This window comes from Tyto alba, unplaced genomic scaffold (assembly GCF_018691265.1).
Source record: "Tyto alba isolate M040663 unplaced genomic scaffold, T.alba_DEE_v4.0 Super-Scaffold_42, whole genome shotgun sequence".
NCBI lineage: Eukaryota > Metazoa > Chordata > Aves > Strigiformes > Tytonidae > Tyto > Tyto alba.
In genome coordinates this window covers 11,715,718-11,742,262 of record NW_024881318.1, presented here as the reverse complement: position 1 = coordinate 11,742,262, position 26,545 = coordinate 11,715,718, and the positions used below count along the sequence as shown (strand labels likewise).

The 26,545-nt window shown below is 41.7% G+C and overlaps 1 protein-coding gene across 13 annotated transcripts in view; it reads right to left on the bottom strand.

Annotated features, from left to right (window-relative positions):
• CELF4 (CUGBP Elav-like family member 4) overlaps positions 1–24,036 on the bottom strand; it is a 717,922-nt gene extending 693,886 nt beyond the window's left edge. For all 13 annotated transcript variants that reach the window (XR_004409737.2, XR_004409736.2, XM_033011138.2 and 10 more), the window contains exon 1: positions 23,667–24,036. Coding sequence is in view for 11 of the 13 variants with exons in the window: in XM_033011138.2 (XP_032867029.1) it covers positions 23,667–23,946 (280 nt within the window). In the remaining 2 variants the exon portion in view is untranslated. The remainder of the gene's footprint in view (positions 1–23,666) is intronic.
• Positions 24,037–26,545: the final 2,509 nt, after the last annotated feature.

The following is a 26,545-nucleotide window of genomic DNA, read 5'->3' as shown; positions in this document are numbered from 1 at the left end:
GAGTTGGGCTCTAAGTGCCTTTAAGGGTGTGAATCTTAATCTCAGTGCAACTCAAGATTAGGAACCAAACCTATTAGATCATGATCCGGTACTTCTTTTCTTCTACTGGATGTGTGCTTGTTTGTGTCCATTTGGAATATTGTAGATCTATATGTACCTGTACAACATCTAGTACAGTGGAGTGCTGATCGTGGCTGTTGCTGGAAAAATGTAATACAAATGTGATCACAATTACAAAAAAAAACTAAAAAAAAAAAGAAATCATTGAGAGCTAAACTGCAAGAAAATAATTTAAGGACCTTAGTATTACAGTCTATTTTTCAATGTTTTCTTGTGTTTTAAAAAATATTAGCAAAAACCCATGTCTTTTGCTGTGCATTGATCCCCTGTGTCTTTTTAAATTATTCAGCCCTTCTAGTAAATCTTCCTTAAAACATCTCAATTATTTTATAAATGTGAATTAGTCTTTGCATCTTACCTTTCCAGGCATGGGGTTATTACCTTTCTTACTTTGAATTTCAGGAAACTGAGTCACAGAACTTTGCCCCAAACAAAAGGTATATAAATAAGCACTTAGGTCTTGAAACAGAAAAGCATCCCAGTAAATGCTGCCCTGAAACAGACCCACAGTATTCTTGTTTCAATCAGAGCTACAAGTATCCCGGCTTTAGCCAGGTCTCTAGGGGTGACAGTCCCAGTTCTGCTTCTGTGGTTACTAAACGACTCTTTTCTGATACCTCCTCCTGCTCCTCACTAGGTTTATTCTTCTAACAACAGCATTATTCACACTAAGATTGTCCTTCTCTCTCAATAAGAGCAGGAAATGTGTGGTCCTTCATGTGATTTTATGCCAATAGGAACATAAAACAGAGCAACCACAGGTAATACACTGTTTTCAGGGTGGTGGAGTCTTTCTGAATAAGACACTGTTTAAACCTTGCATCAGATACATCATCAGGTGTCTGGAAGTATTTGCACAGCATGAGGACTACAGGTGTATCTTTTGCTAATAGCTACCAGGGAAATATGGAGAAATTATGGAGATTTTTCTCTATTCTTATTCCCCAGAGCTACCCTACATACCCTACATGAGATGTGGGCAAATTCCCCGCCTGCAGTTGACAGCTGGTATTTGCAGACACTCAGGCATAGTTGTGTGTTATCACACTTGAACATGAAATGTCCACCTCAAAATCTAAGCCTGTTTCCAGAAAGGGTAAGACACCATAGACTGTCCATAGACAACCACTGCTTTTTTCTTGTCTGGGGCACATTTTCCCTGCAAATAGCAACTATCTTTGATATTCCTGCATTTATTTTTTTTTTTTTTTAAAGTACAAGTTCCTAAAATTTAGGCACTGCCCTTCTGTTCTTTGAACTTTAATATCCCAAAGGATCTGATCCTCTCTGAGGATTCACCGCATGAAGATACAGCACGCCATCCACGGAGCACAGAGGATGAACGGGGAACCAGAGATGAGCAGGCAACCAGAGACATCCAGTGCTTCCTGACTGTAATGGTTTGTATCATCCTAAAAGAGCAAGAAGGATTGGAGGGGGATGCTATGGCCTTGTTTTGAAATAACCTTTTGGTATAAAGCAGCTAATTAATTTCCTGAATTAAAAGGAGCCTTGGAATGTCTAGTGGTGTTGCAGTACATCTAAGAGTTACCTAACCAGGATGAAATGGGGAGAATCACATCAGGAGGAAGCCATTATCCTTATCATATCCAGGAAAATAGGAGTAGTTCCACCTGGCGTTTCATTCATGTGAGTGTTGCTGATAGGTTTAAGGTTCTTATGGTTTTCTCATGTATGTGGGGAAAAAACAACAACCGATGACAAAGCCCTTTAAGTAAATTAAAGAACGTTCTTTTCTCCACTCAGTTGCCCTCTCTGTCACATCCCTCTCTCTCACTCCTTCCTTTCTTCCCTGTAAAAATTAATCAGTACAAAATAAATGAGTTAAGAAACAGAGCATCTTACCAAAACATCTTTGTGGAAAAGTTTAATTTCCTGCCCTGTTGTGTTTTTGTGTGTGTGTGTTTTTCTTTTCCCAAATGGAGTGAAGGAAACAAAGAAAAAAGCAATGGGAGAAAAAATAAAGAGAATCAGGAACTTGACATCCAATAAAGAGAATGGATGTTTAGGAAAAGAGCATCCTGATTCTGTCCTCATTTCTACAAGTATACTTTCCTTGCACCAGAAGGATCAGTCACCTCTATGAGGATATGAGAGTGGGGGTAAAGCATACAGGAGGTAGTGTTTATCAGAGAAATTAAGTTTGGCATTCCTACACCCTCTCTTCCAACTCAGAGAGTGTCTTTATACTAAGCACCAGCAGCCACATGAGATAAAATGTGGGAGTGCGCAAGCGGCTTGAAATTTATGGCCACTGGCAGGGGGTCTTTTTTGGTCTCTGCCTATTGTGGAGGCAGGTGGGGCTGGATGGCATCCCCAACCATGCTGCATGTGAGTTGGAGTGCCACAGTCCTTCCCTGGAGAGAAAGCCAGGATTCTTCTCTTGCAAGATCCGAGTGCCAGGCGAGTATGTGCGGCAGAAGAGATAGGAAGGAGCCACAACGTGGCAGCATTGTATCTGGTGTGTGGAGGAGACAGTGAGAGTCAAGCTAGGCTGACCTTGGTCCTGCCTATATCAAATCCAAGCTGATTTATTAGGAGAGGCTCAGTGCTGAATGAGACATACAAGCGATAAAGTTTGGTCTCACGTAGCAGTGGCTCAGTAACTACGGCTCTCTGGAGAAGAGAAGAAAGAAGCAAAAAATTGGGGTGGCTTGATTATTACTCACCAAAACAGGCTGGACTCCCCTGAGCAAGAATCTGGCAAAGCTCTGACTGTTAGGAAATATCTGTTAACACAGTATGTGCAAGTCCAACAAAGTCTGATCCCTGGTACTTCAAGTGGATGTCAATTTTTTAACTTTCTGGGAGATCTCAAAGTTCTTCATGGGGAAGTTTTATTTATCCAGTTTTTTAGAGCAAGGATTGGAAACACAGTGTTGACAAGATAAATATCTTGAGTTTTTTAAATCAATTGCTTATTTACAGTGTCCAGCTTGAAACGTCAATTGCAGTAGGGACCCCTCTGCCCAAAGCACGTACACAATGAGCATACAAAAGAAGTAGGCACTAAAAGAAGTGACAGCCAGTTTTAATTTTTCTCTAGAAATGACTTGCTCAGCGTCTATGAAGTAAACCAACAGCTGAGCTAAGGAAAAAAAAAAAAAAAAAAAGCCATCTTGCCTAACTGCCTAACTCCCAGCTCTCAACAACACTGTAATGGTGCATTAAAAGTCTAGATAGGGCTGCGAATCTAAGTCTGTCCTTGTGGCAAGACTTGGGTTAGGTGGGTGGCTTTTCTGGGCTCAAACCAGCAGCTCAGCAGAAACAAAGAGGGAATGAGCCACAAGGACAAGCCACTTGCTTGTGAGGTTCATTTTGTTTGAAGCCCCTCAGAAGGATTTCTGTGCCATTCTCCACCCTTTAGGAGAGAGAACAGCTCCCATCAGGAAAAAAAAAAAAAAAAAAAAAAAGAAGGAAAAATGCATTTAGGTTGTATAATTTCAGCATGAAGCTGACATAAAAATAAGGGCTTCAGCATCTGGGTTTGGTGAGGGAGGGGAAAAGGGAAGAATTGGAGGGGGGGTAAGGAAATAACAATTTGCTGTCACCTGAAGTATTGTTTAATGCTTTACTTAAAAATGCTGACAGCTTCTGCACAGCTGTATCCACGATAGAAGCAGCCTGCTGGCACATTGATAAAGTATTAAGATGAGCACAGATCTGGGCATGATACAAAGAGATGAGAGCTCCTTGCAGCTGAATTAAGGCAATGCGCACAAAGTAACCGTTACCTGGCAAAGGACCGTTTTGATGCCGACGTCTTTTGTTTTGATTTCAGATCAAAGGGAGGCTAGGTGGTTTAGGGCTGGCGCTCCGAGCTGCATGGCTAACTTATCTGTGCCATTCAAGCAGGCACCACATTGTCTGCTTGTAAGTAGAGAAAGATCTGAAACACATGAGGGAAGGATGGGGAGACAAGGGGGAAAAGCAACAACTCCATACTGGGGAGCAGTGCAGCCTCGAGTTCCACAGAAGTACATTTAAATACCTATCTTCTTTACAAAAGTCCAGGTGCAAAGTCCTCCTGCTGTTCTCAGTCTGGATAATCTCACTCTAGATCCAGATCTGAGGCTGTCTCTGCTTTCAGGAAGCTCTTGCTCCTGCATTGGCTTACCATCCGAGTCCACAGCCCGGAGCCACTGTAACACCACCTTGTTATGGAGAACATTATCCCAATAGAACCTGGAGGGTGGGCACAGACATACTGGTGTAAAAATGCCTGATACCAGCATTTTTTTACTTTCCTGCTTCTATTTGTGTGTATGTGTATGTATTCATATGTCAATATAACCATTTCTATACAGGTATTGTAATGCCTCTAATAGAGAAGTTTTGTCATCCTGATCATGCCGCTGCAGTTAAAACAGTGCATTTTTTCTCCTTCAATAGACCTAAACACAGTCCTGCAAAGTGTTAAACCCTGTCAGTTCCCGCTGCCTTCAAGGGAATCTCAAAGCCTCTTTTGAGAGGGTTGCAGCAACTCTCTGTACCCCAAAGGAGAACTGGGCCCCAGGTTAATGAAAAGTAGGGCAGCCTTATACTATCAGCTGTGTGAGAGGGTGCCTGGCATTTTGAGAAAGAGTGACAGGGAAAATGCAAGTTACCAAGGCAATAGGCAACATCAACATAGTGAAAGTAGGTGTAAAAATATGAGCAAGAGTCAGAGACAGCTGCTCTAAGACAGGCTCACTACCTCCCCTGCCTCAGTTTCCCTTTGATTTTCAGGCTGAAGATGATGCTGGCTCACTGCAAATCAGCATCATGAAGATGTTGCAGTCAGGATTTCTGACACGTTGCTAGATGACCCACTCTCTCTAACGTGTGAATATCTTGTTTGTGTTGCATCCGAGTCAAATAAATTGACTTTCCTGCTGCCCCTGCCAGAGCCCACACAGAAATGAGTTGTGCAGTATATGATCCCAGCCCAGCCCATGCACACTGCAAAGGGAAAAAACAGAAGTCCAACTCTTTCTCTCTTTTCTCCCACCAGACTGGGCCAAATTTTGATCTCATTTATCTCACAGTAATACTGGAAGAAATTTAGGGGAGTCAGTTCCTCTAGATTTACATAGGTATAACTGAGAGTAGAATTCATCACCACGTCTTCATAGATGGCTCCTAAGCAGGGAAAAATACTAAGGCCTCCTTTATCTTGACGGCACAAGATGGCTCAATAAATGTAAAGCACATGTTATATAACAGTAGAATAATCTATGGTATTGAGGGCTCACAGATCCTGAAAGTCTTTTCCGCTTGCAAGAGGGGGAATTAAATAAGGAGAAAAATATATATTGAATAAAGTGCTTGTTGCAGAATATTTTTTTAAATACTGAACTGTGAAACCTAAAGTAGGGCAATACTCTCCCTTTCAACAATACTTTGACTTCCTACAGTCAGCAGATGCAATATGCATAGGATTCAGAAAGATCCCATTAAAATTCATTAAACCATGTTTCCAGCTATTTAGTAAATTTTGAAGAAAAGAAACCTATTGCCTCTTCTGCTCCATACGATGGCCTCTTTGAATGTAATTAACCCTTCATTCATGGGTTTTTCTACCCAACTAATCTCCAACCCCATGCCTTCCGATGCATTTTTAATACTGCAGCTAATACCGCCACCTAAAATCCTCCAGCAGTCATCATGCAACAGAGCTCTTTGCACAGACAAGGTACTGTAAATCTCCATAAACAGTGCTTGGATGAACAGCAAATTCAGATAAGTGATGTGTTCTTTTTCATGCCTTCCCGTTACAAACGGGGGATGCTCTTCATCCTTCAAGGTAGATTTTTATCCGGGAATGATGTTGGTTTCATACCTGCCCGGGGGGATTTAGCTTCTGGGTTTGAGGAAGCTGGGCAAAAATGGGAGTAAGAAGGGGCAAGAGGGCATAAATAAATAGTGAAACAATAAAGAGAGTCCAGGTAATACACATGCAAATAAACCTCCCAAATTAAAAGGCAAAGCAATAATAGATCCAGGAAAATCAGGAGATGTTATACTAAGTGTCAACTTCATCTGTCTAAAATTTAAAACTCTGGTCTCTTCATTACATGGTTGACAGAGACTCAGGACCCAATCTGGTCTAGTCCTGAATGTAATAAACTGTGACCAATTTCAGACTGGAGCTCCTATTTACGGAGGTGCTAAGTGGAGAGGGGGATTATATCATGCAAAACAGAAGCAACCAAAAATATTCCTGTTCCCCCCTTCCTCTTTTCCCATCTGATAAATGAGATGGTTTGTCAAAACAGGAGGTGGAGCTAGAGGGGCCAGGGAAAAGGATTTGTTATAAAAAAAGAAAACTGAAAATATTCTGTGTTTCTCTTTGTTCAGAGCAAATCCCATTCCCAGTCCAAATCTAATCAGAATCTGTCCATGAAAAAAAAAAAACAAAACAAAACAAAACAAAAAAAAAAAAAAAAAAACAGAAAGGAAATATTTTGAAATATACTAAGGGTTTCAGCTCGATCCACACTGCAAGGTGTTCAAGGTAAACAGTGTTTCTTTCATGATTTCAGTGTTCTGCCACAGCTATGAAGGAGTGTTATTTCTGAGTCACAGAATTATGCTTTTCACTTGGCTTCTATAACACCCCTACGCTTAATTATTTCATCTGAACTGAAGATTTCCATGGATCCAGCAAAGCATTTAAGCACCTGCTCAACTTTAAGAACTTATTGCGTTCTGGGAGGCTTTCCACAACATGAATTAAGTGCACACTTTGCTGGATGGACGGCTCTATACCATAACTACATTTCATCAGAAGAGATTCAAACCCTTTCCCAAGGGGTTTTCTGCTGTTTAGTGCATCGGTCTAAAATTTGTCCATGAGTGTATGCCTTTTTTTATTGAAGATTTTGTTGTATCTGATTGAACTCTGGGACAGTGTTTGTGATTACCCTTGGACAACATGGAAAGGACTAATCCTGGCACTGCAGGACAGGACACAAACATTACAGTTCGTATATCAGATGCGAGTATCACCCTAAGCCACTGGGAAGCCAGGCTGAAGTCTGCCTGCTCAACAGGCAGGCACTGCCATTGCCTTGCTCTGCCAAATCAGGTTATTTTAAAGAGAAAGTGGAGTGATTATGTTTAAAATGCACAAGACATCTGTACAGAGGATGAAAATTTCAGAGTATGGCACAAGTCTTACTTTATTGGGACATATTATTTTTGTTCTTCCAGAGGTGGAAAGAGAGGAGAAGAAAATACATAGGGACTCAACTCTGTAAAATTTGCAGACCTGAGTGTCAGGCTAAGTGTGACACAGCAAGCTGTGGAAAAAGATCAGCGATCAAAAGTCAAAAATCTGGTCTCTGAGCTTCCTGTTCAAAGACATGTGATGCACTATCCTCATACCCAAGAAAGAGTAACAAGTACACACTAAAAATGTAGAGGTTAAACACCCATATAAGGGGATATGTTAACTGCTCCACACTCCATCGGCACTGGGCATGTTGCCTACAACACCATGGAAATGTGTGTACAAGTTAACAGCAAAGTTCAATTGCTGAAAGAAGATGTGTATGGATTCGTCTGCTTTAATTGTTTCCATGATTTAAACATTAGGCACCAGGAAATTAATCTGGGCAATAATCAAGACAATCTGCACAAAGCTGGGTCCAATGTTGCTAAAACAAGCTGGCTGAAATGAAAAAGTGCAGCTGTGACTCTTCTCCTGATACCAACACACACACACACACACAAACACACGCATGCACACAAAACGGCCCCGATTATTATTCTTATTATTTATGGACACAGATTAAAAGCCAAAGGGGGCATGGTAATGCACACAGATGCTGATTAGCTGGAGATTATATTGATGATGTAATAAAAATTCACTTTGTCTCCTAAGCTGCACCAGGACAATCAAAGAGAGATTAGATAAAAATCAGAGAGAATGAATAATAGAAGGGAGAGGTAACGTAAACCATAACTCCTTGCAAAATGTTCCACTCCTGACTGCCCCTGGTCAGAATAAATAAGGGCTGGAGGGTGTAAATACAGCCCAAATGTACCCAAGAAGGGGGCAGATGTGGCTTTGTATCTGTATTATTTATCAATAAGCAGCCAGATATGTGCATCTACTTGCACAAGTTTGCAAATACACACACATACACATCTACAGGCACACACTTTCCTCTGTTGAACCGATAATGAGAGAGAGCGGGAGAGAAAACATTGTATTTGGAGAGGGAGAGATGGACAGAGAAAGTATATGGGGCAAATGACTAGAAGCGTACGGGCAATTATCTGAGCAAGAAAGATTTGAACTCGCGGGAAAAAGACAACTCAGTCCCCGCATGACGCAGTAAGAGACACACATGCAAACACCCATATGCACATTTACCTAGACATACACCAGTATGGGTCCCTGTTTGAAAAAAGGATCCCTCCAACCACAAAAAAATCTCAGTCAGAGAGAAATGGGAGAAAACTTTCTCCTCTTAGAGCGCTCGCTTGAAAAGGAGCGAGCAGAACTCCTGCACATCCGACGTTGGTTTAAGTTTACTGACCATGTTTAATATTTGATTAAATCTCTGGCATAGCTGACTATCCTGATCTGAATAGATGATCCAATACCTTCCCTTGTAGTAAAGCCAAGCATAAGTAATAGCTGTCCTCTGACAACTGCTGCATTATGAATACAAGTAGGATTTTTCCACGTCGGAAAACCCGCTACCTGCTTCTGGATTCTTTTCAGCTGCTCGGTATTTTCAGCTGTGCTTTATGAAATCAGACAAAAAAAAAAAAAAAAAAAAAAAAAAATGTTTCTCCCAAATATGGAGGGTGGTGCAATTTATTAATAGCTGAGGGAAAAATTCCCTCCTTCCAATGTCTTCCCTGGTTTAAGTATTTTACCTGTTCTCCTCACTGCACTTTTCGCCTGTGGTTTGCATTATTACTTGCTAAATACATCAGAAAATGCTCATCAGCTTGCTCGGCAGCTTGGGCATGTTTGTGTGGTTGCCCACACACACACACACACATACACACAGCAATTTTATAAATAAATCACAGTCACAGGGGTGAGGAGAGGGCATGTGGTGCTCCGTAAGGGAGCAGAAGAGCAAAAAAGAAAGGACATCTCCAGGATCAGAAAATAAGGGCTGTCAGAGTTTCTCTGTGCCTCATAACCCCTGTGAGATGGCCACTGCTGCTGATCACAGAAGGTGAGAGAAAGGGACACTAACCCTGGGCTGCTTTTCCCCTGGCCACCTAGTTGAAGAAATGTCTAATCCCTCAACACAGACAAAAAACAGGCCTAAATAATCAGCCTACATGCTTTACACCTCAAATGAGACAAGGCTTGCCGGGAGAGGTAATATCTTTTATTAGACCAACTGATATAGTTGGAAAAAAATAGACAAGCTTTCAGGCACACAGGGAAGTCTGTCAGTTTTTTCCCAGCTATATCAGCTGGACTAATAAAAGATATTACCTCTCCTTACAAATGTTGTCTCATTTATAACCTTAGACCATCTCCACTAAAGCTACGGCATGACTTCTACCTTAAATACACACAAAGCTCTTTGCAAAGCTGGATATCATAAATTCCTCTTTACACATAGCAAACTGAGGAAGAGCAAGGTCTAAGAACGTGATCTGGCAGGACACAGAAGGGTAGTAAGAGGGCTGGGATAGAAATAGGTTCCTAATCCCTTCCTACCTGCCTCTGAATGAAGAAAAGTCTGATGCAGCACTACATTGGAGGCTTATTTTGCCTTCTTGTTTTAATTTGGGGTTGCTAGAGAAGGGTCCTGGAGCTGTGGGATAGTTATGTTTCAAAAGAGCAGGAAAAAATATTTTTGCAAGAAGCTGAACTGTAGTCCCAGAGGGGGCTGCCAGGAATAGTTAAGAATAAGATCACGATTTTAAGAATTCAAAAGAAAATGTATGCAGGATTTTTGTTCAGGTGTGAGAAATCGGCTGCTGATTTAATGAAACAAGAAAAGTTAAAAAAAAATGTGCAATTGCCTTGGTGAAATTATAGACGTAGTGCAGTGTTTTATTATTTTAATCTTTGAAAGAGGACATCGAGATTTGAACCTTCAAAGAAGAAATAAAAGCAACACCTTTTCTGTCTACTCTCTCAGTAGTTTACATACAGAAATACATATGGTTTTTGTATCTGTGTATGTATACTTTGTGGGTGTGGGTCTTTCTGCTACTAGCCATAGCTTTTTTCTCTTTGAAAATGCTTGGTCAGCATGGCTCCCTTTTCCCACACCCTGTTCAGGGAAAATATGAGAAAGGAAAGGAGAGGAGAGATAGTTAACATGGTCTGAGAGAATCAGAGTGGTGACTTGTGACATGAACTGCTGAAGTGCTCTCTACAGGGGTGACAGCCAGCAACAGCATGAGGGCAAAACATCGGTACAGAGCTGAACAGAAGGAAGAGGAGCATGAACAGAGATGGTGAGAGCCAGGGAAACAGGTCTGCAGTGGAAGAAGTTTGCTATGGAACATAAACAACTGAGGAACACGGGTAGTCTGAGGAGGACATTGTGAGAAACGGGCACTGAGCCTGGAGTGGTGCCTGGAGAAGGGACCTGAACCTGAGGAGAGCTCTGAGCATGTGGTCCATGCACCCACGATTTCCCCTGCAACCAGGGGACGAAGCTTGGTAAGGGAGAATGAGGAACTGGTCTTGGATGCAAACCCAGCCGGCAAAAGCCCAGGAGCAGCACTTGGAAAGGAAATGCAGGGGACAGGGATGGAGAATAGAGACTGGGGAGTGAGCAGCTCACCCGGCAATCAGACCGATGTCTTTTGTTGGGTAGAATGGAGCAGGGTCACTGGGCTTGCTGGTGGCTCACTTATTTGTTTTTGGAATAATAAGCTGCTTCTAGAAGTTCTGTCCCTGGATCGGTGTAGAGGAGAAGACAGGGGAATGACATACCTATTGTGCAACTCCTTTTATGAATAAACTCGTAAAATCTAATTCTACCAGCACCTCTCTGGCCTTTTTCAATGAGCTGGTCAGTAACAAATTATCATTTAACAACACAAAACAGCCGTTATATGGGAGAACAAATTGAGGCTAATACAACACACATTCCCTTCCAAACAAGAACCCAACATTCCTTCTTCAATTTTTTTTTCCCCCCCATCTGCAAACACTGTCAGTAAAGCTGAGTAAATATATAAATAATTAAACAAACAAATACTTTCCCTGCTGCCCCCAGGCCTTTGAAACTGAGACTTAGTAGGATTTCAGGCAATCAAACAACATCATGTTCACACACTCACACTGCACACACTCATCCTCTCCACCTTTGACAGAATATCATTGACTTGAGTGCACTGTGATGATTTCAAATAGACTAAGGGTTAGATAATCGACTCTACATACACACATACACACATGCATGCTCCAGCTCCTCCATTTGTTTCATAAAAGACATAAGCTCATATGGGATGAAAACACACACACACACCACCACCAACAACAACAACAAAAACAAAAACCAAAAAACAAGAAACCAAAAAACAACACATACATTGTTAGAATTAACTAAAACTGCAACTGAAATAAGAAAATAAAAAAGCAGGAAGCCTGATTCATCTGCTTGTCAGATATTCACTGTAGGAAATCACCTGAAACACCCCTTTTAAATTAAAAGATTTCTAAATTAATTTTGCTGTAGCTGGATACTCAGTCACTGGAATCTTGTTTATTCCCCAGAATAAGCTACTTCTTGGGTAGCAGCAGTGATAACTCCCTTCTGGACTACCTTGCTCTGACAAAGTCAGAGACGTTCACATCCCTGATTAAGGATTCACATGGTGTCTGTCTGTTGTTTGTGAGGCTGGGTCAGAGTCTAACTATTGACTTCAGAGAGTGTTGGGTTGGTCCTCAGCAAATGGATAATGACTACCAATTCCACCTGCCCATACTGAGGACAGGAGTACACTTGTCTAGAGGGAACTTGCTCTTTTTACTGACCCGGCGAAGACAGACACCTTCGGTGTGATCCAAATCATATTGCCAACAATAGGTTTGGATCAGGACCTTAGAGAAGAAAGGTGAGATGCAGCCCTTCATCAAATCCTTGAGCTTTTCAGCTCCCTCAGTTGCCATAACAATGAAGAGTATATATGTGATTCACTAAAAGAAGAAAAAAAATAAATCAAGATTCTGAATCAGTGAATGATGATATTCCTGTAGACAGAGAAATTACAGAGGCTGAATCCTACTCACAAAAAGAAAACTGGCAAAATTTTCATTGACCCTTTCTTGGCAAAGCAGGGACAAATATGTATTTACAAGTGAAATGAGCAAAGCTAATTTTCCACCTCCCACATGTTTTTTGAAAGCATGTTTTCCTGATCTGCACTGAAAGGGGTTCTGATGTAACTTATTTGTCATCAGACATCACCAAAACCTTTACTGAGAAAAAAAATAAATGTCAGATTTATTCCATTAACTTCTCACTCCTAAAAAAAAAATAAATAAAATAAAATCTGACTGGCCTAATATTGCAGATGGGGAAATGAAAGATCAATAGCTCACTGAAGCCAATGGGAATCCTTCCATTGATTCAACAGGTTTCAGATCAGGCCTGAAGGCACTGAGCTTAAGTGACTCCATCAGAGAGTGTTGGTGAGTAATTATGCATTCTGTGATTACAACCCAGGCATCCTCACTGCCAGCCCTCACCCACCAGATAATGCCCTTCTTTTCAATAAAGCTGCAGGCACAAGCAGCAATTTAAAAGGGGCAGCTCTGAGGCTTATTAGCTACTAGTAAATAATCCAGGAGTGGCAAAACTTCCTCTTCTTGTCTGTTTATTTGTTTGATTAATTTGGTGTTAACTTTTACTAACTCAACAGTAGAATCTAAAACTTAGCACCGCTCTATCACCCTTATCCCCTGCAAGATCTTCATGTGCATTTCCTCTCAGTATTTCTACGGGTTGGACTGATTTTTTTTTCCCTTTTTCTGTCAATGACTAAACTTGGAGTTAAATATTTTGTAAGATACTCTTTTCTTTGATATCAAAATTGTCTGGATCCAGACTCTTACAAACAAACATGCAGCAATGGTATGTTTTTAAAGACATTGCCAAAGGATTTTTGTTGGTTGTCTTGCCCATTCTTCACTTCCACTCCTACTTTTCCATTTATTGCCAGTATCTTGAATGAGATTTATTTTTCTTAAAAGAAAAAAAAAAAAATCATAATAAAAAAAAAAAGAGATAGGAAGAAAGAAAAAAAAATGTCCAGACTCCCTCCAAATGCACAAAACAGAACAAAACCCACAGAATATCATAACTGAATAACAATATATCTTTATAAAAGAGGATGAAAAATTGCATCCTCATCCATGTATTATTGAAGATGGAATACGATCAAATAAATCGCTTTTAAAAGCAATTAAATGCTCACAAAAGAAAAACATTTGCCCTGTAAACTTAGAGAAAACATAATGAAATACAAACTGTCTTGAAACTACCATACGGAAACTGGAACGAGACACTTCAAGCTGAATGGTATAGTGGAAGGAGTGAACTAGCATACCTAGATAAGTCTGAAGAGGGAGTAGTTAGGAAATTCAGAAACAAGCAAGTCTGCTATCTGGATTTAGATGAGTAACAACCTTAAGGCAGTCACACTGTGTATTATTAGTCGTTCCTGCCTCAATGAGCAGTACCTTGCAGAACTGCCCGTAACTTAGAACCCAATCCAAACACTGCTGCAGGCAAGGCAGAGTTTTCCTGAAGACTTCAGCAGGCTTTGGATCAGGTTTGTAGCTGCTCTGCAAAGTCCTTTCTCATCAATTATAGATTATGCACATCATAGAATATATGTTACTTCCACCTTCTTTATCCCCTCATTTCTTAAATGGTGCTAAAGGTGTGAAAAAAAAAAAAAATATATCAAACACTTGCATTGCATTGCTGTGTTGAAAAAGAGCTCTCTGGGATTAATCCTGTTCTGACAGGGGCTGAACAAGTTGACCAAAATGGTCCTGGTTGCTCTAAGTTTCTCAGGCCTGCAGCTCCTCTGCAGCTGCCAGGCAAAGACCTGATCCTAGAGAAAGAGATATCCCGTTTCTGTCTGGGTCAGGTGAAATAATGGACAAGAAGCAGAGCCCTGCTTGTAAGAGGCAATAAGACTGAGTTTTCTCTGGGTTAGCTTTCAGAGTTGCAAGCTAGTTCAATATACTCAGTAAAAGTATCTCCCTCTCTTCCCCAACCCCCTCTCTCACATGCACCATTTCAAAGGAGTGCATCTTTACCTTATTATATTATTAGAATCAATCAATATTATTAATATTACATGTAGGCAATTCTGTAAATTCTTCACAGTTCTCCTCCCTGCCTGTTAACAGCAGGTACATTATACAGTCTCTGGTTAGATTGGTCAACCAGGCTATTGATAGTCTTAATAAGCAATATCTATATTGTGACCTTTGCTCACAGAACTGAATCTCTCCTATAGGGCTGTCAGATTCCTTAAAGAAGTATTGATAAGCTCATTACTGTATTGCTACATATAATTTTAGGTGTGATTTTCACTCACCCTCAAGCATCTGGTAACCTAATACTTTTTTTTTTTTTTTTTTTTTTTTTTTACTCCTAAAGCATTGGCCCTTTTACGATTGATCAAATAGTGAATTAGAGCATTATAGAGAGGAAACATAATCAGGGGATTTCTACAAGCGCACTGTGATATATCTTTTGATCTTCTGACAACCTTCATCCCTCTGGATCCTAGGAAGGAAGCACTGTTTTATAGGGATATTATTAGGCTGATGCTGCTTTATACATCTACCTGCAAGAAGCTACCGAATCCGACAAAGATATTTGTGTGCATTTGCAGTGAGTGATGCATATTATGTGATGCGAATCTATCCTTAGGGACTGAAAAGGAGAGGAACTATGTGCAAATGTAAGTCTGCCCTTTCAATACATACGTGCATACACAGTCTCTGTGTATTATATACACAGGTATTTGAATTAGAAACAGGCCAAATATCCAGTCAGATATCATCAGACCAACTCTGTCTGCAAAGCTCCATTTTTATTCTGTTTGAAGAAGCTTCATGTCCGGAGTTATCTGCCCCAGCACACTGGGAAGTCAACCGGGTTGCCTCTAAAATATTTTGGAGACTCAAACACAATGTACAAATAAACCAGAGTTGGATTAATTAAGTGTGACTGTATCATTAAATTAGTATAATGAACAAACAGCTATGTATCATATTTAACTCAGCATAAAATTCATGGAATAGCCTGTTAAGTCACCTGCCACTTTCACGCAAGAGTATGATATCTATACTGTTTTTTAGAAAATATTTAGAGACCTATATCAGCCTGTCTGTACTGAATGCGTGTTTTCATTAATATGCACATATAATAAATGGTCGCATTTGTATGTGATATACAAACTTGACAGGCACACTTCCATCTCTCTGAATATGCACTTTTCACATGAAAGTTCATTCTTGGCTGCACCTTTTATGCAAACTATGTCTCTTTATTTTTTTCCAGATATAAATAAGGAAATTACAGACCTCATTCACATAAAGGGGAGAGAATAGCCTGCATTACAAACTGTGTCTGCACTGGATCTTGGTCTACCAAACCATAAGTAACTTTCTGGTGACAAAATACTCTGAGAGACCTAGCAGCCAAGACCCCTGTCACCAGCAACTATATATCCCTGGAGGCATCAACATTGCCAACAAAGCCATCTATGGAATAGTTAATGTTAAACAATGATTGCCCATGTTCAACAAAGGAGGGAGAAATAAACAGATAAGGGTGCAGTAGATCGAAACCTGCACGTCTCTGGCTGAGCTGTCGGATATTTCTAATGCATCTGAAGGTTTCGTTACTAAGAACCTGTTAAGTATTTTTAAATCTTTGATCTGTAGCCAGTCTTAACAAAGGTGACAATTAATTAAAGGAGAGTGCATTGCAATAAAGTTACATTGTGGTCAGTTTATATATACTGTACAAAGCTGGTTCACAGAAGTCACTGTCAATTAAAGTCTTCTTGGAGTCCAGTTCATTATCAATTTTTCCCCCTTGCCTTGATCAATATTTTTGGCTACTCTGCTTGACAAACTTAACACAATGTCTATATCTATATGTCTTGCCATTCATTTACATGGAATAGATGGCCGTATATGATTTATTTTTAGTTACTACGTATGGTCAGGCACTTTATTTGAGCGGCTTAGAGCTCTCATCCATCTTTATTTTAAGGAGTGACAATAATAAGCCCTCTCTTCCTTCGAGGGGATGTCAGTTGGATATAATGAATGCACATTAAAAGCTGCATTCACCTATGTGTGCATTCAGGCTGTGGCTCATGGTGACAAAAGCAAACAAATGCAATATCTGCGGTGACATCCTGACTCCAGCCCACACCAAGTGATGCAGCACAAAGTGATTCAATAGATCCTGAGATCCCCAAAATGCGACAATGCATCTCAAGGACTTACGGAGACAAAGAGTACCCTATAATATATACCCCAACTCAGTCAGTGAAGCATCGGTGGAAGACATGCCATAACTTTAACTCACCATGGTTATTATTTTTCCCTTTTTCCAAGGCAGACTTTAATACATAAGGGTCAGTCCGCCATGACAAACCCCGGCAACAGTCATATGGACATCGGTGGAGCAGTTAAGTGAGTGAGAAACGTGGAAGAGGTCAGGCCTTTGTCAGTTCCTCAGGTTAGTTATAATTTTAGTTTCACTTACAGAAGGAAAGCTAAGTTAAGGGACGAGCCAGTAAGCATAGAAGCTGGTAGAGTTAACTGCAAGTGTTGTGGTTTGCTGTCCACAATCCAGAATTTTAAAGGGAATGTGAAACGCTAAGTGCAAGCCTGCACTGGGATTCCAAACATGAACCCACTGAAGTGATGGCAAAAATCTCGCTGACTTCTGCCCAGCAAGCAGGGAAAAGGACTTCACTCCCTAAGTAAAGGTGATGCTGGGATTAATGAAACACCAGCCTATTTGCCAAGGCTGGGATTCAGTTTAGCTAACTTAACACCTCACTCTCTTAGTGCATACTCTGACAGGACAGAAACCAGACAGCACCTGATGGACAGATCATGTTTTGCTCTGCAGCCTTCTGCTTTTATGGAATATTATTTTATGTCTATAGCCAACACCTACAGGAGTCTTTGGGCATCTGATACTTTGTCTCTATTTTAAATGCAGGTAAGCAGCCCAGCAGCCTAGATCATCTCCCCCACTTTTTCTCCCTTGGAACCATTACTGCCTGTCGCATAAACCCGCCTCAGTTCACACTTGATTGACGGGAGGGATGGTAAGAGCTCCTTTAGTGTCGTTATGGTCTGTCAGGTCAGTGTGGCTGGTATGCATGCGCACAGGGTATGCATGATAAAAAACACCCTGACATCTTGCTGAAAAATGTGGCTGCGTATTTCTAGCTCTTAAGGCTAGGGGAGGCCCTCCTCAGTCACCCAGCCCCTGCTGCCCCTTGCTCTTTTCCACAACGCAGAGGGTCCTCTGCCCACCTTCCTTGACAGGTGTAATCCACTTTTCGGTTGAGAACAAGATACTTTCTGCAATCGCACTCACTCTTTACTCAGGCAAAATTTCCAGATACTCTCTGACAACTTCCTTCAAAAGACTATTCCATCAGCTGCCTGGCTTTTATTATACTATGCAATTTGAATCCTCTGCTAAAGAAAGCCCTGTCTGTGGCACTGGCCACTGGCCGATGCAGGATACAGGACCAGATGAACCACGCTTTTCATCCAAGGTGACAAGGATCCTCAATTTTTCCCCCTACTTCAGTGCTGACGTTCCCGGTCTCTTCTGGCTGAATACAGGAAAAAAAAAAAATAAATAAACCAAAAACAAATTGTCCCCTTTTTCTGTTGTTATACTTCAGAAATTATGTCAGTTCCTGATTCAAACGTTAATTAAAATCTTGTTTTGGCCAAGTAAATTCTACGAAATTTGGTTGTTGTCGCTATATATATTTTTTAAAAAAGAAAATAAATACTTTTTTTTCCTTCCCTAAAATGCCAAAAGGCACATGTATATGTAGATACCGAGGGACAAAAACAATCGTAATCCATAAATATGTAGGAAATATAAGTTTAACCTGGAGAAACATAAGAGAAGAAACAAAAGCTCTAGAAACACAAACTTTAATTTCTTTCTTTTCTCCACATTATGTAACTTTAAAACAAATCCATTCTTGTAAGGATGATTAGTTGATATGGTTGTGGGGCTAGCTGAAGAACAGCTTTCAGTGCAAAACTTAACAGCCAAGCGAGAGATCCCAGAAAATTGGAGTTTGTATTGGAAATGCTGACACAACCGTAACAATGGCATCATAACTGGCTGCAGCTGCTTTTAGAAACCAGAATCCATGTCCAGACCCCTGAAAAAAAGAGTTAACATATAGTCTTCTAATTTCTGAAGCAATCTGGGCTATCTGTTTGACATTACCAAAACACATGCTCATCTGTATTGGAGAGTATAATGTACAGGGACTTGCTTTTTACCTCTCTCTTCTATCAGGCTAACCAATTGCAATTTGATTGTTTTAAGGGGTTGTTCCTTAGACCTAAGGCATAAAGCCTCCTCTGTTTTATTCCAGTTTATTTGTGCATTTACCTCCCTAAAACTTGTTTGGTTTACTACCATACTAAATGCTGTATGTGTTGCTTTCAGCCAGGCAAGCCTTATGTTTCAATTATGGAGGAGTTTATTCAGCACCTGTATTGCGTTGTGCCTCTTTTCAACTAAATTTCCATTTCCCAAAGGCTATATGCATGAATGTGTATACATCTCTTTTTTCTGTATGTATACACAAACACAAACCTATACATTTACACATATTTACAAATACATCATCTTAATAGAATGCTCAATTTCGCTACACCTTTGAATTTCTGAGATATCCAAAATCTTTATAAACATCCTTAGACTTAACAAGGTTTTAATTTTTCTATCATGTATTTTTGTAATCAAACTGAACAGAATATAATGAATGGAAGCCTTGTTTGCCCATCCCCAAGGTGTCTTAAATTTCAAAATTATTTATACTTTTGAGAAGGTAAAGCAACAAAAGAACTAAACTATTTTTTTCATACTGCATTTTCTTAGCTGCATTGAACGCTTATCGAGTGAGGTTCGGGTCAGGTAGGAACATCACACTAACCACGGGACTGCAATGGTGAATTTCAAGGAGGTTTTAGTGATTTTGTGCTTTTTTTCCCCCCTAAATAAGGGTTGAAAGACTGTTGTAGCTCTCAAGTCTATGAAAGACTCTTGCTTTCCCACTGCACACTATCTCCACACTTTAAGTGCACTCACCCGCATGTGTTTCAGTAAATCTCCGTTAAGTGTGGAATGCTGATTTCTTCTGACTTCCTAAATAGAATATTATGGAGACCTGTGTGTTTTAAATTAAAACACATTCCAGACCTTGGGTACAAGCAAACTTCTATTGAAAAGACTGTTTAAACCTATGGGGACAGTCCTATATTTAGATTACATTAATTCATAAATATTATACTAAATACCACTTAAATTGGCCTTAAATGACTTCAAAGATAATGCATTATAATATGGCTGTCCTGAGAGCACTAACCTTTATGTCTCCCAGTAACTCAACCTTTAAGCATACTCCACTGCTAGATAAGAAGTGGGGAAGTTATGAATGAATGGCTTGCTAAATTGTTCAAGTGTGATTAGTTAACTCCATGTGTGTGTGTGTGTGTGTGTGTGTGTGTGTGTGTGTGTGTGTGTGTGTGTGAGTGTGTGGGTGGGTCACCTCAGCCCCGGTAGATTTCTAGCTGCGGATCTCAGCACACAGCCTCTTCCCAACCCTAGAGCAAAGTACCACAGCAGGAGCTTGTTCTTGCCCTGTGTGGAGAGAAATGAGGATGGGGGAAATATGAAGCAGTTACGCTTGTGCCATGAAAGCTTGTTTTCTCCGGGATTTGGCAAGCGTTTCCCGCCTTCCCTCACATGCTGCTTCCCCCGTACCCTTTTCTCTCTTTGCGTGCCTGCAAGAGAATCATGCTCCCCTGCCTCTTCTCTGGTATCTGGCCTGATATCTGCCGGGGCTGCTGGTGAGAGAACCTGGACTTCACTCTCCTTTTGTGATAGTTTTTTTTTGGGAGGGGGGCATAGTCATGTACTTTATCTTCATGTCTTTATATTTCAATTTCCTCCTGCTGTACAGGAGCACCACAATAGGATCTTTTCAAAATATTTTCAAGAATACAGATCCTGTGCTCTCATTTCAATAGATTTACACCTGAAATTACTCCGGTTGATACATTTTTACTTTAAGCTAATTCCTGTCTCTTCCCTCCTCCTAACACAAACCCACCATCTCCAGCTCCACACCCAAGGTTTGCTCTCCGTACACTTAAATAAACTACAGTCCACTATTAACCCTTAAAGGTATACCACTGTCACAGCCTCATCCCCTGGATTAGGAATTAAATCAACAGAGAGTGATGGATCAATTAATGTATAAGCATTATGCATCACTTATGGAAAGCATCTTGGGGTATCATATTGACATCCTACCCCTGAGAGGCAAGTTGGACTACCTTTATACAATTCTTCACCTATGCCTGCAAAGCAAAGCCAAAATAAGGATAACTAAGTGAATGGTGTGCTTCACATGACTGCATTTAGAGAAGGGAAAAGAGAAAAAAAAAATAGATTAAAAATGAAATAAAATGAAATAAAATAATAAAAAAAAAAGCCAAACACAATCCTCATCCTTCAAAGCCCCATCATGCTTTTTGACTTCATAGTAATTAATCACTACTGGCAAGAAAGTAATTTTTTTCCAGGTAGCCAGAGGCACATTTTTATCAGGATTAGCTAATAAATCAGCGGCATCGCTAGAAAGGAGTTCAAACTCTTCTCGGATGTACTAAATAAAACCGATCTCTGAAATGCTGGCAACTCGGTGTCTCTTGAAGCTTCACTCAAACCCTAGCTTGTGAAATAGCAGTCATCATCATAATTTTTCCTTCCAAAGTCCAAAACTTCTAGTAGGTTAAAAATGACTGTTTCTTTCAAGATGAACTCATGCAATTTGGTTTGATGAAGTGACAAGATTTCCCACCTGGATTTTTTCCTTGGTTGTAGCTTTAGAAAAGAAATGAAATGAAGGGAAGTGAAGTTAGTATCTTGCTTAATTCAGGAATATGTGTTAAACACATCTAAGCAAGATAAATGATCCCTCTCTCTCTCACTCCCTCCCCACCTTCTTGAGTTTGTCTCTGTGAATACAGGCATACAGTAAAAGAAAAACTGACCTGAAACGGGAAGAATTCACATCTATTAAATAGAAATTAAAGTTAGCGCATAGATTGATTAATTACAGGTTTAAGATAGAACATAATAAAATAATAAAATCTCATCAACATATCAAAATAACCTCCCCCCACTACAAAAATGCTTTATCGAGGTGTTAGATCAAAGATTTCCTCCACACTATGTTGAGTGATTCTATTCAGTGTAGCTTTTACTGTTGTTATTTTTATTTTACCAAAACCTTAGATAATTTTTGCAAACACATGCGCGCATACATGAGCTCGGTGGCTACTCTCCATGCCTCATCTGTTAGATGAAACCTCCCAGGACCTTTCTTTCCTTGTGCTTCTTACTATTATTTTTATTGTTAGTATTAATAATTATTATAGTACGGATGTCACGTTTAAATGATGTCCATCAGACCTTGATGTGGCTTCTAGGAAGCTAGTCTGAAAAGAAAGCAAGGTTCGGAAGGGCTACACTGATTGTTGTAAATATGAGAAGGGTGTTTGGAGCGACCGGCAAGAAAGGAAGGAAGAAATATCCTATAACTTGGACTGAGTCCCCGGCCCCCGAGCCCTGAGCATTTTCTCTAGCCTGTGAGAAACTGGTACTTTGCACTGTCAGGGTATATTTTCATTCGCATTTCCTGAGAGTGAAAGAGAGGAAGGGAGAGAGTGGGAAGGGGGAAGAGATGCCTGCTAAACATGCTGTTAAGTTCAAGATTTTGAACTCACAAAGGCATCTGGAAAGCTGGGAAGCTAGTAATGCCATTACCAGTAACTCTCCCTGCCAGGAGTGCACCAAGCTGGAGTAGACACTGCTAGTGAACCTATCCTGTAACATATGTAACTTCCACTCCCCACATGGCCCCGTGCAAAATCCTTTCTCCTCCTGCACTAAATCTGGAGTAACACTCCAATCACTTCTGTTTTGATCTTATTATTTTCTTTTCTTTTTTTTTTTTTTTTTTTTTTTTTTTAATAGCTACATATCTAATTAAATCAACACACACACACGTATATAGAACCTGAGTTAATAGAGTGTCTTGTTTCGCTCCTGGGTGTCTCCTGATCCTAAGCGGGCTACCATGCAAATTATCTTCAACTTCTTCCCCGTGAGTCCTACTTTCCTACCCGAGGATCCAAGCATCTCTCCCCGACTACACACACCCTCCCCCACACCCAAAATGTAACATCATCTAATCTGAAATGCAACTCCATAGAGCTTAAACTAAGCAGGGAAAGGAGCAGGCAGAAATGGAGTGAGCGAGGCATCGCGTGGGGAGTGCATCTCCACCACCTTTAAAGAAAACCTAAAAAGTTCCCGGGATGGACTTTGGGCACATTAAAGTAGTGCTTGGAATATGCCTTCTCAGAGACTTCTCCCTTCTGAAACTGAACTGCCACCCATCCCTCCTGGCTCTCCCTCTCCAACACACACACATGTTGTGATTTTGTACACCCCTCACCCCTCCCCACTTGAGATGGGCTTTTTTATTGTTGTTTATATCCCTGTTTCTACGCTGAAAAAAAAAAAAAAATTAAATATCCTCTTGGAGAAACTGACTCTTGTCAGCCTTTGGCTTTGGAGCGGACTGTAAATAAAGATTGTAACTGCAGTAAAAATAAAAATAAAGGAAGAGGAAACAAATAAAAAAAAAAAAAAAAAAAAAGAAAAAAGAAGAAAAGAAAAAAAAAAAAAAAAAGGAAATAAAAAGAAAAGGCGCCAGTGCCAGATACACAACAGTTGCAAAATAGGGGCTTCCCAGCTCCGCGCTGGGCACACGGACAGACACACTGACACACACACCCGTGGGTGGAAAATGTGCGGATCCCGAAGATAAATAAAGAAATCCGCTTCCCCTTTTCAGCACCAGCAGCGCGCGGACAGCTCCCCGCCAGCCCCGCCGCCCGCTCCTGCGCTCGCCCGGCTTTCTCAAGTGGCTGCACGCACCCCCCAAAAAAGGGGGGAAAGAAGGAAAAATACTAATAAATAGACCAAACGGACCTGACTCCCTTCCCTGCCTCTCTCTCTTCTCTTTCCAGGAGGGTCTATTATTTCTTTCCCTGCCCCCCCAGCCTGCCGCCTCCGCCCCCGGGCCAGCCAAAAATGAAATAAAATGAAATGAAATCGAAAGGAAAGAAAGGGAGACACAGAGAGGGAGCGGGAGCCTGCCTTCCTTTCCCGATCTCTCCCGGGAAAGTTCAGGAGGTAACTCACCTTTGTGCATGCCAGTGAACCTGTCCTTCAGCACCGTCAGTTCATAGATCTTCCCGAACTCCTCGAAGAGCGGTTTGAGGTCTTTCTCGTCCAGGTTACGGGGGATCTGCCCAATAAAGAGCTTAATGGCATCGTGGTCCTTCATTGGGATGGTGGATGGGTTTCCGGGACTATGGTTTAATCCGTTCATATGCCCGTTGGTGCTGGGGTTGCTGTGATTGCTACTCAGGCTGGTATTGTCTGGTTGTCCGTTTGCTAACGTGGCCATCTTTATATACATAGAGAAAATCTTCTTTCCTTTTTTTCCCCCTCTTCTTTTCTCTCACCCTCCCTCTCTCTCTCTCTCTCCCTCTCTCCCTCTCTCTCTCTCTCTCTCTCTCTCTCGCTCGCTCGCTCCCTCTCCCTCTTTCACACACACACACACACACACACACACACTCGCACACACACACTCCTCCCTCTCCGTCTCTCTCTCTCTGGGTCTGATCTGATTTTTTTTTTTTTTTTTACATTGAAGATCTGTGTCCTTTCCGTTTAAACAGGCTGGATCGGTTCAAATTCCCAGCCAGACTAGGGGGTGGGGTGTGAGTGTGTGGATGTGTGTGTGTGCGGGGAAGGCAGGCTGGGGGTGGGGGGATTGCTTTTGCCTCTGCTCTGGCTAAACCCCCTCCTCCCATCCAATCACCCCCCTGTCTGTCTGCCCGGGAGAAGCTTAATGGTATCTTCCAACACAGCCCCTGGCTATAAATAGCACTAGGCGCATGGCTCTTTGAGAGACAGTCAATTTCTATTGTGCCAAGTGAGCAAAGGGGAACGGTTGCGTTTTTAGGACCAATGATGATGATTTTTTTTTTTTCCTTTTCCTTTGCAAGCCCTCCGATCAATCGTTGTCGTTATAATTTCAGTGATCATCGGGAAATCTGCCTTTTTATTTGAGAGAGGGAAAAAAAAAACAAACCCAAGGTGTTCTGACTTCTTCCTATTATGATGATTTCTCTTATATATTATTTACTCTTATTATGATTTCTCAATTGATAATAAAAGCAGTTCAGAAACGGACGAATCCTCAGGCTCAGAGGTTGCTTTTGCTGTTGTTGTTGTGGTTGTGATGTTACAATCTCTCTCTACTATATCTGTTCTTGTTGCATCTGAAAAAAAAATGCATGCTCTTTAAGCTCCTTTTTTTTTTTTTTTTTTTTAATTATGCTGATGATGATGACATCAAGCTAGGAAAGGCGCAAACTGTATTATTGTAGCTTTTTGGGGGGAGACGAAAAATATCGAGATGACTATTGCTAATTTTCATGCTGCTGATATTAATTTTCCGTACAATCAGTGCGGGCATTATCTCCTATACTAGCTGTGTGCAGTGTATGTGCGTGCGTGTGTGTACTGGAAAGGGATTTATTAGATAAGATTTTCCTGCCCGACTTTCAAGCCATCAGGATATTCTGTCTCTCTCTGATGGAAACATAAATCGTATTTTGTAGTCATCAGGGATCGGGAGTTGCTTGTCCGAACAATGCTCTCCAGACAAAGTGTACCGTATGGTGGAAATGAAATCAGCTCTTCTTTCATAGCATCTGGGGGTGGGGAGGGCAGGGAGGCTCGGATTAAGGACACAACTCCCTCTTGTCCCCCAAATAATAATAACAGTAATCCGGACAGTAACAAAACAAGGCTCTGCTTCTGCTCAGAGCAATTTTATTTCTCTTTTTTTTTCTTCTTTTTTTTTTTTTTTTTCTTTTTTTTTTTTTTTTTTTTTTTCCCCTTTCCCCAGGTTACGGTGCAAGCTGTGCGGGGATGAACCTCGGACAAACACCAGCTCGGAGCAGCCTGCGAGTTACCTGGCCCGAACATCCCCGCCCCCCCCACCCCCTCCCCCCGACGCCACACACACACACACACACACACACACACACACACACACACATACACACACTCCGGTCAGGCTGCAGTCACACGCCGCCCGACCACCTCCCCTGCCCCAGGGGTGCTCGCAGCTCCCCCCCCCGACACCTCTCCCATCCGTCCTGGGCTGCTCCCGGGCTCCGCGGGGGCTCCCAGCCATTGTTCCCGGCGCCGACGGCTGCTCCCCGCGGCGGAGGCGGCGGCCCCGGGGGGGGGCGGGATGGGAGCGGGACCCTCCCCCCCTTCCCCCCCTCCCTTCCCCCCCGGCCTCTCGTCCCCCGGGAGCGCCGGGCAGGGAGCCGGTAACAAGTGTGACTGCAAACGGAAGGGGCAGCCGTGGAGGAGGGAGGTTATTGGTTTAAATTTGCAACGTTCCTGCTTGTTTTATTGACCGGAATTTATTTTTATTTCTGTTTTAAAAGACAAACAGAAAAGGAGCAAAACCGCAACACCTCTGTAGCAGTTTTCACTTAATTTGGCTTTTGTTTTAGTAACAGGGCAGCAAGACAGCCACCTGCCCTCCACCCTTTGAAAAATAAAAATAATAATAAAAACAAAACAACAAAACAAAACAAAAAACAAAACAAAACAAAAACAAACAAACAACAACAACAACAACAACAAAAAAATAACAAACCAAACCCAACCCAATGCAGGTGGCCCAGCTATTACAACTACTCCTGCGACTGCCAGTCCTCCCGTGCCTTCAACGAGCGCCCCTGCCAGGAGACGAGCGCCGAAGGGCTCGATCCTGGGGGGTGTATCCGGAACGGGTGGGCGGGGGGTGTGCGGCAGGGCTGAGCCGCTCCCACGGGCGACCGAGGGTCCCCGCGGGGGGTGGGGGGGGTGGGAGGAGTGTGGAGCTCGGTGGGGCGGGGACGGGCCCTCGTACCCCCTCACCTCCGCCCTTCCCCTTCGCCTCTCCCCGGGGCCTGCACCTGGGGGCGACACCCGAGCCAAGCCCCCAC